Raw genomic sequence first — 12,516 nt, forward strand, 5'->3', positions numbered from 1 at the left:
AGGCCCCACAAATCTGCAGACGCCGGCGCCATGTCTCAGCGCCATTCGACCGGCTCCTTGGGAGACAAGGCCGTACTGCTGGAGCACCAGGTCAGCTCGGATTTGCGCCTTAGCGCCAACAATGTGTCCCCACACAGCAAGCGCAGCTCTCTGGGCCCGCTGGACAGCTCTGTGTTCTTGGCCGAGCGCTCCCCATCGCCCACTGGGCCTCGCCGGATCGTCCTCAGCACCCAAAGCCCAGTCGCCCTCAAGGTGGGCACCCAACAGCTCATCCCCAAGGGCCTGGCGGAGGGCCCCAAGCCCAAGGTCCCCTCTCGGCACCAGAGCTTCTCGGCGGCCATCTTGAGCAAGGAAGCTGCCCGAATGGACCCCAAGCGCATGTCGGCCCCCAGCATTTCATTCGACGACCTGGAGGAAGCGGAGCTGGATGGAGGGACACTCAAGCGCAACCTCCGCAGCATGTCTTACCGGGCTGCCATGAAGGGCCTGGGGAACGGGGAGCCCGCAGAGCCCTCCAAGTTCATTGGGGGCGGCCTGAAGCCACTGTGTGAAGAAAGCAATGGCCAAGGAGCCCGGAGCCCTGGAAGGCAGAAGGTAGGGCCTTTGTACTGCCACCGGCCCTCTAGAATAGCCTAGAATTATAGGCTATTCTAGAGGGTACAGTGGTATATAATCCACTGTTGTTGTTATTTATTGCATGTCTATTCCGCCTTTTTTCTCTATGGATGGATCTCAAGGTGGCCCACTCTTTATGCGTAATAATTTTTTATTAGTTTTCAGTTACAATGATCCAATAAAAGCCTCATTGTCACAATACCAAATTATAATAGAACCAACAATGCCAATTGTTCATATGCCAAACTATTGTCACAATACCACATTATAATACAACCAATAATGCCAATTGTTCATATGCCAAACTATGTTAGAATTGATGGCTTGATAATTTACTTTAACTCTGCATCCCAAAAACTTACAAATCCCAATTACACACCAGTCAGAATAACAAACCCTTATACCGCCGCTGCAATTTTAACGACTTCCATTCGCATTAACACATCAAATAATTTACAGTCTTACAGGTGAAGCATTCAGACTCTCTCTTTGTTGTTCTTTGTGTGTGGCTATTATTCTGTCCATGGTGTTTCTTCCTGTCCTTGTACTGTATTTTGTCGGTTGTTGCTGTTCTCCACCATACCTTAGGCAGAGCTAGTATGACATTGCTGTTTCATAAGTTCTCCATTGCACCGTTCCACCGTGGCCTGCTCTTTTAATCTCCACCACAACCCTGTGAGGTGAGTTAGGCCAAGAGGCAGCGACTGGCCCAAGGTCACCCAGTGAGCTTCATGGCTGAGGGGGTCAGGATTTGAACCCTGGTCTCTCCCTGTCTGATACTCTAATCACTCCACCCTGCTGGCTCTCATTTAGCAGGGAAGCCAGCAATGTGTCTTCAGTTGTTGTTGCACTCTTAATTTCCATCAGTCCCTAGCCAGCATGGCCCATGGTCAGGGTGGCAGAAGTTGTAGCCTGCTGATGCTTCCTTCCTGGGCATGGCTACCCCTGTTTTAATGGGGTTACAAGCATTTCAGCAGCTGATTTGTCCCAGTCCGAAACTGGAGTAGAGTTGGGTGGATTCCTTCCATTCACCCAGAAGATGCTTGAGACTTCAGGGGTGTTTCAGGTGGACATGCCAAAAGCCCCATAGTGCCTTCCACCCTACCTCAGGGAAGGAACAAGCTGACAGTGCCACCTTCCCCAACCTGGTGCCCTCCAGATGTTGAGGGACTCCAAACCATGGCTTGCCGGTGCAATTGGTCACTCAGACCACAGTTTGGATTCTGAAGCCCGAGAAGTACTCAGGATTCGCTGAAATCCCTGCATTGCAGGCGGTTGGAAGATAAGACCCTTAGGGGTTCCAACTCTAGGAACCCATGCAATGAAATTGTATTGTGAGCTGCTGAAGCAATGGTGTGTTTGTTTCCAAAGTGTTAAAGCTTTCATCCTCGTCCCAAATGCTTTTATTCTGGATTGGACAAATGTATACAGAGCTCCAGTTTGGCTGCAGCTGGCCCGAATTACTGCCCTGATTAGCTGAGGCCTGGCCAGCGGAGGGTCAGAGCTCAAACTTGGATTTTAAAACAAAACAAGTTAACTCTGTCCACTCCAGAAGTGAGCAAAGCAGCCTGCCATCTGGAAGCAGGATATGGTGCTGCCTTTGATAGATCCTTGGGAACTGGGGAGTTAATCACGCTCTCTATTTGAAGATGACTTTGGGGTTTCTATCAACTTTTCCAGGGAGATTTGGACTGAATTGGAAAGGGGAGGGTGAAGGGGCGGACGTTTTCAGCACAAGAGTCCATGTAACTGGGCTTTTCTCTCCTGGAAACTTGGAAGGAGAGGGGAACCTTGCCATGGATATATGGCAGAGTTCATGCACTCCACTTATATTTTTGAATACACTCCGCTTACATTTTTGAAGGACCACAAGGTGCAGATGTGGCTTGACTCAGAAAATGGATGCAAGGGTGGCCAATTTGTGATTTTTCCACCGATGGAAAGTGCTGACTTCAGTGCAATTCACGGTTTTGGTTATGACCCTGTATGCACCTACCTCCTTATATGAGCCTGCCCGGGTTTTGAAATCTTCCGGGGAGGCATGAGACAAGGACTTCTTGGTGGCTGCTCCCAGATAGTGAAACTCCCGTCTACAGGGGTCTAGTCAAGTCTCCTCTCTGCTTTCCTTTCAGTAGAAAGCAAACACTTTCTTTGTTCAGACAGGTCTTTGGCCAGTAACTGACTGTTGTGGCAGGGTCTTCTGAAGGGACGGTTGTACGTTTTGGTTGGGGTTTTTTTAATATATGCATGCTGTGCTTTTAAATGGTTTCCAGTGCTGGCTGTTGTTTAAATAGGGTCACTTATTTAAATGTTAATTCCTATTTAAATGTGCATTTTTAGCTGAATCTGTTTTGATGTGTGCGGCGAATCACTTTGGGTCCTGCACTTGGGGAAAGGGTATATAAATACAGTCATACCTCACGTTAGATATGCTTCAGGTTGAGCATTTTCAAGTTACACTCCGTGGCGACCCGGAAGTAACAGAGCGCGTTACTTCTGGGTTTCGCTGCTTGAGCATATGCAGATGCGGCAAAACGCGACCCGCAGACGCACAGTTGCATCTTACATTTTACTCAGGCTGCGAACCCGGCTCCGGAACGGATCCTATTCGCATCCAGAGGTACCACTGTACTTGAAACAAACAAACAGATGTAGGAGGAGCTTTTAAGAGCCAGGAGTCCCAACGAACTCTGGAGGGCATCATGTTAGCAACCCTTGCTCTATGTTTGGTAAACTGGGACCCCGAGTACGGCATACCCTCCAACCATCTCTCTTTGCCTGGGATATTCCCAGAATTACAGAAGTCATCCTGGCTTCTGAAATGATCCTGGAATGTCCTGAGGATGAGCTGGTGCTTGCAATGGTGTCATGCTCACATGCAAGTCAGCAACACCAAAAGATGCTTATACACTGCCTGGCCCTTTCTGCTCCCTTGAGATTTACCTCTTGCACCCAGCCAGGAGTGTCCATGATGTGGAAGAGGTGGTGGCAATCCATCTGAGGGTGCAAAATAGGGCTTGGAAGGTGAGTCCTGAGCTTCTGTGCTTTTATGTTTGTACATATTTTATGGGCTAATAGCTGTAAATAAATATAAGTAAGTAAGATCAGAGAGAGGGGGGGCGGGAGCTTGGAGGACCACTTTCACCCCCTGGGCCTGATGTTCATCACCTCTGGTCTAGGTAGGTAGGTAGGTGCTGCAGCTGCAGTTCTGTCTCTCACCACAAGAGGCAGCAGCAAGAAGGCCAAGGTTTGAGTCCCGACAGCTCTTGACCTGAGGGTTGTTCATCGGTTACGTGTTGCAACGAGACCCAAGGTGGGTGGGAGTCTAGTATGGGGAAGTGCTGCAGTGATAATGTTAGGGCTGCTGGGGGCAAAGGTCCCTGGAAAACTAAACAAAAGCTTGAGTCACTTTGGAACTTGGATTCCCCCACCCCCATCCCACACGTTGAGAAAGTGAAACTGAAATAAGGCAAAGAAGATCACACGCCAAAGTTGCAAGGTGTGTGTGAAAGACACACATTGACCAAGAGGTTATGGCCCTGTGGGAAAGGCCTTGGTTGTGTCGCTTCCTCTTAAGGCTTTAGAAGCAATGCAAGGGATCCTTTCTTGCATACTGTGCCACATTTCTCTGATGAAAATAGGGGCATCTTATTCCATTGCTGCTGCTGCTGTTGTTCTATTTATGCCCTGCTCAATATGGCAGAGCATGTTTCTTGCATGCAGAACACCCCAAATTCAGTCCCCAGCATCTCTAGGAAGGGCTGGGAAAGGCTCCCTTTCTGAAATACTGGACAGCTGCTGTCAGGCAGTGGTCTGACTCTGCCTACAGCAGCTTCCTATGTTCCACCTCTATTAGGCTGCAAGCCTAGGCTAGAAACTCCTTAATGCTGAACCCAAACCTTTGTGATGTTAATTGTCACAGGCCCCTTTCCACTCTGGACTCTGCACCTTCTTCTTGCATTGTAAAACACCGCCCAGTATTTATCCAGAGAAACGCCTCGTTTTCTGGGTGGTTGTTTTTGTTTTCAAACTGGGGCTGCAAATTTGACCGCGGACGTAACTGCCGTTGCAACATAACTCTCTGGCTGGCAATTGTTTCCCTCGGCTCAAATCCGGATGATCCTCTTAGGACGTTGTTTGTACATAGGTCTGAGCCAGCCGTGGGGTGGAGAAACACGTGGGGGTAATTCAGCAGCAGCTGAATCTACGAAGGAGCTTGGCTCTCAGTTGCTTGTTCAGACTTCTGGGAGTCCTGAACAAGCAAGAGTTGTTCAAACAAACGGAGCAAGATCACAGAACTGTAGAGTTGGGACCAAGGGTCATCTAGTCCAACCCCCTGCAATGCAGGAATCTCAACGAGATCATACGTGGCTGGTGGACTTCCAACCTCTGCTCAATAACCTTGAATGATGATTGGCAAGGTTCAATCATTGCTAATGTCTAGTATTTCATAGTGCTTCAGGGCAGATTTTTTTTTCAGATTGAGGGCCGCATTCCCTCCCAGGTAGCCTTCTGGGGGCCGTATGGAAATGGTGGGTGGGGTGAGAGTAGACTTTACATTTGTGCTGTGGAGCGCTCTCCCCAGAGAGTCTCATCTGGCACCATCATTGCATGTCTTTAGGTAAAGGTAAAGGTACCCCTGCCCGTACGGGCCAGTCTTGACAGACTCTGGGGTTGTGCGCCCATCTCACTTAAGAGGCCAGGGGCCAGCGCTGTCCGGAGACACTTCCGGGTCACGTGGCCAGCGTGACATCGCTGCTCTGGCGAGCCAGAGCCGCACACGGAAACGCTGTTTACCTTCCCGCTGGTAAGCGGTCCCTATTTATCTACTTGCACCTGGAGGTGCTTTCGAACTGCTAGGTTGGCAGGCGCTGGGACCGAGCAGCGGGAGCGCACCCCGCCGCAGGGATTCGAACCGCCGACCTTTCGATCGGCAAGTCCTAGGCGCTGAGGCTTTAACCCACAGCGCCACCTGCGTCCTGCCACAGCGCCACCTGCCACTTGCATGTCTTTAGGCACCAGGCAAAAACATTCCTCTTTACCCTGGGATCTTTTGATAAAGGGTGGTATATAAATTGAATGAGGGACGCGGGTGGCGCTGTGGGTTAAACCACAGAGAATAGGACTTGCCGATCAGAAGGTCGTGGTTCGAATCCCCGCAACGGGGTGAGCTCCCGCTGCTCGGTCCCTGCTCCTGCCAACCTAGCAGTTCGAAAGCATGTCAAAGTGCAAGTAGATAAATAGGTACCACTCCGGCGGGAAGGTAAACAGCGTTTTCGTGCGCTGCTCTGGTTCGCCAGAAATGGCTTAGTCATGGTGGCCACATGAACCGGAAGCTGTACACCGGCTCCCTTGGCCAATAAAGCGAGATGAGTGCTGCAACCCCAGTCGGTCACGACTGGACCTAATGGTAGGGGTCCCTTTATCTTTACCTATAAATTGAATAAAATAATAATAATAATAATAATAATAATAATAATAATAATAATAAAATAATAATACAGTAGGCTTGTTTCCCCTCTCTCTCTCTCTCTCTCTCTCTCTCTCTCTCTCTCTCTCTCTCAGGAGGGAGGAAGAGGATGGGAACAAAACTAGAATTAGTTGGCTCCACATGTCATTGGCTCTGGGCCTGCCTGTTATTGGCTCTAGCGCCACCTGCTGTTAGTCTCCCTGCCTTCCAGCCCACCAGTACAAATGGGCACCAGCCACCACTGTCTGCAATATGATTTTTTAAGAAATGGAATGTCTGTGTAGCTGCTTATGATTGCCCCCCACCCTCATTTTCTCTCTCTGTTTGACAGAGAACCTTTGGTCGGAAGCGTATGAATCGGCATGGAGGTTCCTTCAAAGATGGTGAGTAGATGGACCAGGATATTCCAGGGCAACCCTAGTCAGACTTTGGATTGATCCTGGGAATCTTCCCTTTGCATCCATTCCACAACAGGACGTCGTAAAATAAGACTTGGTTCCTATGGGAGCAGTTTCACACAGGCAGTCAACCCCAAGGTGCCCAAATTTTTGGCAACAGGAAGTAGCAACCTGGCTACTCTTACATCAGTTCAGCTAGGGATCCTCAGCGCTGTGTCTTGCGCTTGCCCCCTACTCAGAGTAAACTCATTGAAATGAATGGACTGCTGAAATGAATTGCTAACTTGGGTCCATTAAATTCAACAGGTCTACCCTGAGTAAAACTTAGTTGTCTGCGACTCCCTTGCTTGTTTTCTGCTGCTAAGGACTCACGATGCCTTGGAATATGTGAGTTCTTGATGGGAATTACAAGTGGAAGCTGCAACAAAATGTTGCAGTGTGGAGTGATTGTGTTAAGGGTGCCAGGCAGTTGAACCCTCTTCCAGGATACTCCATTCCATCTCCCCTTTCAGTCAGGCAGCATTCTGGGGTCCATTCTCAAGTGTCGTTTGGGCTATTTTTGCTCTTTCTCGCTCTCTTTCTCTCATACACACACCTTTAGCTTCTTAACATGGGTAGCTGCATTTTCCTGATTCAGACCCCTGTTCCATCCAGCTCAGGATTAGTTACATTGACTGGCAGCAGCTCTTTGGGGTTTTATGCAAGGAACATCTCCAGACCTACCCAGAGATGCTGGGGATGGTACCTGGGACCTTCTGCCTGCATAGCTGAGACTTGGATTCTCCTTGAAAGTTTTCTTCCCCCTAAAATATATTGTTTAATATACTTGAACAAACCTTGTTTTCTCCAAATCCTTCTGATGCTTGCTTCATAAAAGATATCAATGCGGAAGAACGTGTTCACTATTACTGCATAGCAGGGGCAGCCAGTGTACTGTGAAACCCACAGATGTTTTGGGACCATCAGCCCCAAATGGTCAGAGATGGTGGGAGATGTTGTTGAGGAACGTCTAGAGGGTCCCACATCATCCCCTCCTGGTATATAAGATTCCTATTGGTAATGTGCTTCCATAGCGTTAGCACATAGGTTGGGAAAATGTGTGTCTCTGGGGAGCAAAGAGTTACCTGAGGTTTCTCAGCATCGCTGATCCGCCCCACTTCTCTATCCCAGATCCCCGCCTGTATCAAGAGATTCGCGAGAAAGGTCTCAACTCCATCAGCCACGAGTCAGATGACGACCTCCTAGAGGTGGAAACCATCCCTGAGGAACCCCCTGCCACAGATTCCTCCACCATTGTGGTGAAGAACTACCGGCCTGCTCACATGACCTGGAGCCAGCTGCCAGAGGTAGGAATGGGAGATCGCTAGAGGGTGAGGGATCCCGTCTTTTAGAAGAGCAGCTGGGAACCTCCTTGAATCAGGCCCAGTAGGCCTTCCCAGTTGCTCCATTTTGGCCAGAACATGCCCACCTGCCCTGCACATGATGCCACGTATGATGATGACAGCTGTGGAGCAGGTAAAGGCACAGCAAGGATGAAATGCACTAGCTGGTCATTGACGATTTTGTACATGGGCACATGATATACCAGTGACATCAGGTGATGGAAAGGCCGCTGGCCCCACCCATCTGTGGTCTATGGTACACAAGAGGGGTCCTTCTGTTTTTGAAGGACAGTCATTTTCTTCCATTTCATTTTGGGTACCTATGGGGCTACCTTATAGAAATACTTTTTGCGCCACTGGTCGGTGAAGCTCGGGGCTCATTTGCATTTATTAGCCTCCAACTTTCCTAGCTTCCGCAGAGCTGTTTTGCAACATTGTTGTTGTTTAGTTGTTTAGTCATGTCCGACTCTTCGTGACCCCATGGATCAGAGCACGCCAGGCATTCCTGTCTTCCACTGCCTCCCGCAGTTTGGTCAAACTCATGTTGGTAGCTTCAAGAACACTGTCCAACCATCTCGTCCCCTTTCGTCCACTTCACCTTGTGCCCTCAATCTTTCCCAGCATCAGGGTCTTTTCCAGGGAGTCTTCTCTTCTCATGAGGTGGCCAAAGTATTGGAGCCTCAGCTTCAGGATCTGTCCTTCCAGTGAGCACTCAGGGTTGATTTCCTTAAGAATGGATACGTTTGATCTTCTTGCAGTCCATGGGACTCTCAAGAGTCTCCTCCAGCACCATAATTCAAAAGCATCAATTCTTCGGCGATCAGCCTTCTTGATGGTCCAGCTCTCACTTCCATACATCACTACTGGGAAAACCATAGCTTTAAGTATACGGACCTTTGCAACATAGCCCACTGAATATAAATGTGGTGCCAACGGTGTAGGGGGACCAGACAGATTCATATATGAGTTGCCTCTCCCTCAAATGAGTTCTTTCTGACAGTGGGTCTCTGTGATCCTTCCCTAATACTGAAAATATAAGTGTGGATGCCAGGCAAGACTTGTTGAGGGGAGAGTACTACAACTGGGAAAGACCCTCTTGCTGGTTTGCCCCCTTCCTTGACTGGCACATGGACCTCCCACATGATGTGGGAACTATATGTGCTCAAGCCGCATACTGCTATACTGGTACACACCAACACTGAATTCTCAGAAGTGGAGCAGCAGGAGTCATAACTTAGTGGTATGCAGAAGGTCCTGGGTTCAGTCCCCAGCATCTCCAGGTCAGGTTGGGTGAGATCCCTGTCTGAAATCCTGGAGAGCCACTGCAGTGTTCTAACTCTGGATCAGGGAGTGTCCTGTGTTCCAGGAATGTACTTCAGGTGGATTTCTTCTGCCTCAGTCAATATTTGCACACCTGTCTCCCGCACCCTTTTTGACATGTGTGTTTTGGCTACTGTGGGACTCTCAGTAGAAGTTCCCCTGCAGCAGACAGAATTGCCTCGGAGAAATGGATGGTGCAACATTCAGTTGGGATGATGTGACCTGAGGGAGTGGCTTTGCCTCTGAAGCTCACCTGCCTTTTCTTATCTGACCTGGTATTGTCCTCCTCCACTTTTTTTTCAAAAAAACAACTCAACATTTCCTCCTGAGATGGTTCCAAAGTTCATCTGCTTCACCTGGCAGGATTAATGGAGTTTGCTGAAACGCAGCTCTGATGTTTTTTCCCCTTTCCCTTTCAAGCTTTGTCTGGGGGTGTTGCAGGTGAGAGTGGAAACTCCCCGAGCAAGGAGCTCCCTAGTAACTCTACAGTGCCACGTAATGTTTGTTCTGCATTTTCAAGGAATCGACCCATTAGTGTGGCACCAGAACTCCCTGCCCATTGTTATTAGGCTGTATTGTTTTCTGCACCTACCAAACCCTTTCTAGCCTCCCCAGGCATGCATTTCTCTAACATGTACTTTGGTTACATATGTTTTAACTTTTCTGATTTTATTTGTATTTTGATTATATTCTATGTTGGCTTGTTTTAAACATTTGATATGATTGGCATTTTGGACGGAATATGTTGCATTGTTTTATGTGAACCAGTAAAAGTAGGGGGAGCTTTTTCAGCCTGAGGGCCACATAGCCTTCTGAACAATGTCCTGAGGGCCATATGGTGGGTGGGGCCAGAGGCTAAAGTGGGAGGAGCAACTGATGCAAATTTTACCTTTGTACAGTAGGCTGATTTCTACACACTGCCAGTCTCCCTCCTCCATCCAGCTAAGCAAGAGGCATGATCAGAGTTCAAAGCACATTCCAGCCAGGCAAAAACACCTAAGGAGAGGGTGAAGTAAGGCCAACTAGGGGTGTGGCCTGGGGAGTTCCAAGGGCCAGACGGAGCTGCCTAGAGGGCCACATCCAGCCCCTAAGCCTGATGTTCCCCACCCCTGTGTTAGAGATTTTTTGACTGTTATATAAATAAATAACAAAAATAATGGGGAACTCAATCTGGCTTGTTCAGTGTGAGTGACTTAGCTCTGGGATAATATGTAGTGGCAGTGAAGAGGGGCAGATTTGTTTTGTCTTCAATACTTCGTAGTTTCATTGCTGTAACTTTTTTTCCATGTTCTAAAAACAAAAGATGGATTCTTCAACATCATCATCATAAAATAAGTTCTTAACATAAAAATGGGCACCCTGTAATCCTATAACCACTTACCAGGGAGGAAACCCCATTGAATTCTATGTGACTTCCTTTTTTATTATTATTAAAGTGTCCTTCTTGCACCCCCATGGCTACCTGTGTGGGGTCCTTGGTCATGTGGTTCCACAGAAGGGATACCTGAAAACTATCAATGAGTCTGCAAGTCACTCAGAATTTGTCTTCTGCAGGTGCAGGAAGCTGGAATCCTGGAGCAGATATCCCCGGAAGAGCGCAAACGGCAGGAGGTAAGGGAAGCCAGGAGGCTCAAACAAGGTTCCTGCTTGGCGTTAGAAGAGTACTGTATTTTTTTCCTGTGTATAAGACACCCCCATGTATTTTGGGGGACTCCAAATTAATGGGGGGAGATTTTTTTTTTAGGGGAAATTGTCAAAATTCACTCACCTGCCTGACCTACGCTGCGACTTGCACGCGACACAAAATGCCAAATAGCCACTAACTATCTCCGGCTCACGGCAGCAACCAATCACACATCCCCACAATGCACTATCTGTGTATAACATGACCCCCCCATTTTTAATACATTTTTTAAGGAAGAAAAGCTCGTCTTATACATGGAAAAGTACAGTATGTTGCGCAAAATGCTGTGGAAATTGGAGAAGTGGCATGGTTTTGAATGTCTTGTAAATTCTCCCCAAACAATGAGTTCCTTTCAAGCTGCTGTGTCTCTCTTTATTCCCTGCTTAAGATTGCTTCGCTTAATAGTCTTATAGAGGGCTTCTCTTCTTTTCCCTTTCTCTTTTATTTGTTAGTCACTTTTCTCAAGGAGGGACCATAAGCAGCTGACATTAAAACCAATAAGAACACGCTATGGAGATTTAAAAATACAAAACAGATCAGGACTTGCAGACCCCACCCCACTAGTGTCATGCAAAGAGAAGAGTCTTTGCTTAGCACCTGAAAATTGACCAGAGATTGCTCCAGGTGTGCCTCCCTGGGTGGGAGGGAGAGGATTCCACAAGTGGAGGGGGCCACCACTGAAAAGTCCCAATCTTGTGTTGCCACCCTCTGAACCTCCAGTAGAGGAGGGGCACTTGAGAAGAAGAGCCTCAGATTTATGATCACATGGTCTGGCTCAATTCAGGTGGCAGGAAGTAGTCCTTGAGGTCCTGAGCCACATCAGGTTTTATAGGTCAAAACTATGATTTTTGAATGGAGTCAGGAAACAAATGCAGTCATGCCAAAATTGGTGTTATGTGTTCTGACCATGCTGCCTAGTCAACAATTTGACTGCTGAATCGTGCGGTTTCCAAATCATCTTCAAAGGCAGCCTGATATAGAATGCATTGCCAGAACATAAACAACAAATGTCAGATTGCTAAAGTGGGTTGCTGTATCTCTCATTCTGGAGATTGGAGCCCCAGACTTTTTTGCCCACAGTTCTATCCAGATGGCACCATTAATGGTGCCAATGTTGGTGGCTGCAGACCAACATTTCACTTGCCAGCATCTGAAAATGCACCCCCGCCACATAGCTCAGTTGGAAGAGCATGAGACTCTTAACCTCAGTGTTGTGGGTCTGACTTACACTTTGGGCAAAAGATTCCTGCATTGCAGGGGGTTGGACTAGATGACCCTGGGGGTCCCTTCCACCTCTACAGTTCCATGATCAGCTATGATCAACGATCAGCTTAAAAGGGCTGTCCACTCATGTTCACCTTTCTGTCTCTCCATCCTTTCCTTTTTTCCCCTGCAGGCGATCTTTGAGATCATTACCTCTGAGTATTCCTACATGCGCAGCCTGGAGATCCTGGTGAGCCACTTCATGAAGTCGGAGGCACTGAGGGACACCATGAATCAGACGGATCACCACCACCTGTTCTCCAACATTGGGGATATCCTGGCTGCCAGCAAGAGGTAAATCTCAAGCCTCAGACCTTTTTTGACCTACCTGGCAAAGTGGTTGTGAGGATTCCTCCTGAGATCCTTGGACTGTTCACCTTTGGA

The 12,516-nt window shown here is 48.2% G+C and overlaps 1 protein-coding gene across 1 annotated transcript in view; it reads left to right on the forward strand.

Moving 5' to 3' along the window:
- ARHGEF16 (Rho guanine nucleotide exchange factor 16) overlaps positions 1-12,516 on the forward strand; it is a 35,229-nt gene that overhangs the window by 6,916 nt on the left and 15,797 nt on the right. The window contains exons 2-6 of the mRNA XM_081923602.1: positions 3-594; positions 6,417-6,468; positions 7,654-7,829; positions 10,740-10,796; positions 12,266-12,426. Coding sequence (XP_081779728.1) covers positions 31-594; positions 6,417-6,468; positions 7,654-7,829; positions 10,740-10,796; positions 12,266-12,426 — 1,010 coding nt within the window. The 5' untranslated portion in view covers positions 3-30. The remainder of the gene's footprint in view (positions 1-2; positions 595-6,416; positions 6,469-7,653; positions 7,830-10,739; positions 10,797-12,265; positions 12,427-12,516) is intronic.

The sequence above is a fragment of the Podarcis melisellensis genome (assembly GCF_964234715.1).
Source record: "Podarcis melisellensis genome assembly, chromosome: 8".
Taxonomy (NCBI): domain Eukaryota; kingdom Metazoa; phylum Chordata; class Lepidosauria; order Squamata; family Lacertidae; genus Podarcis; species Podarcis melisellensis.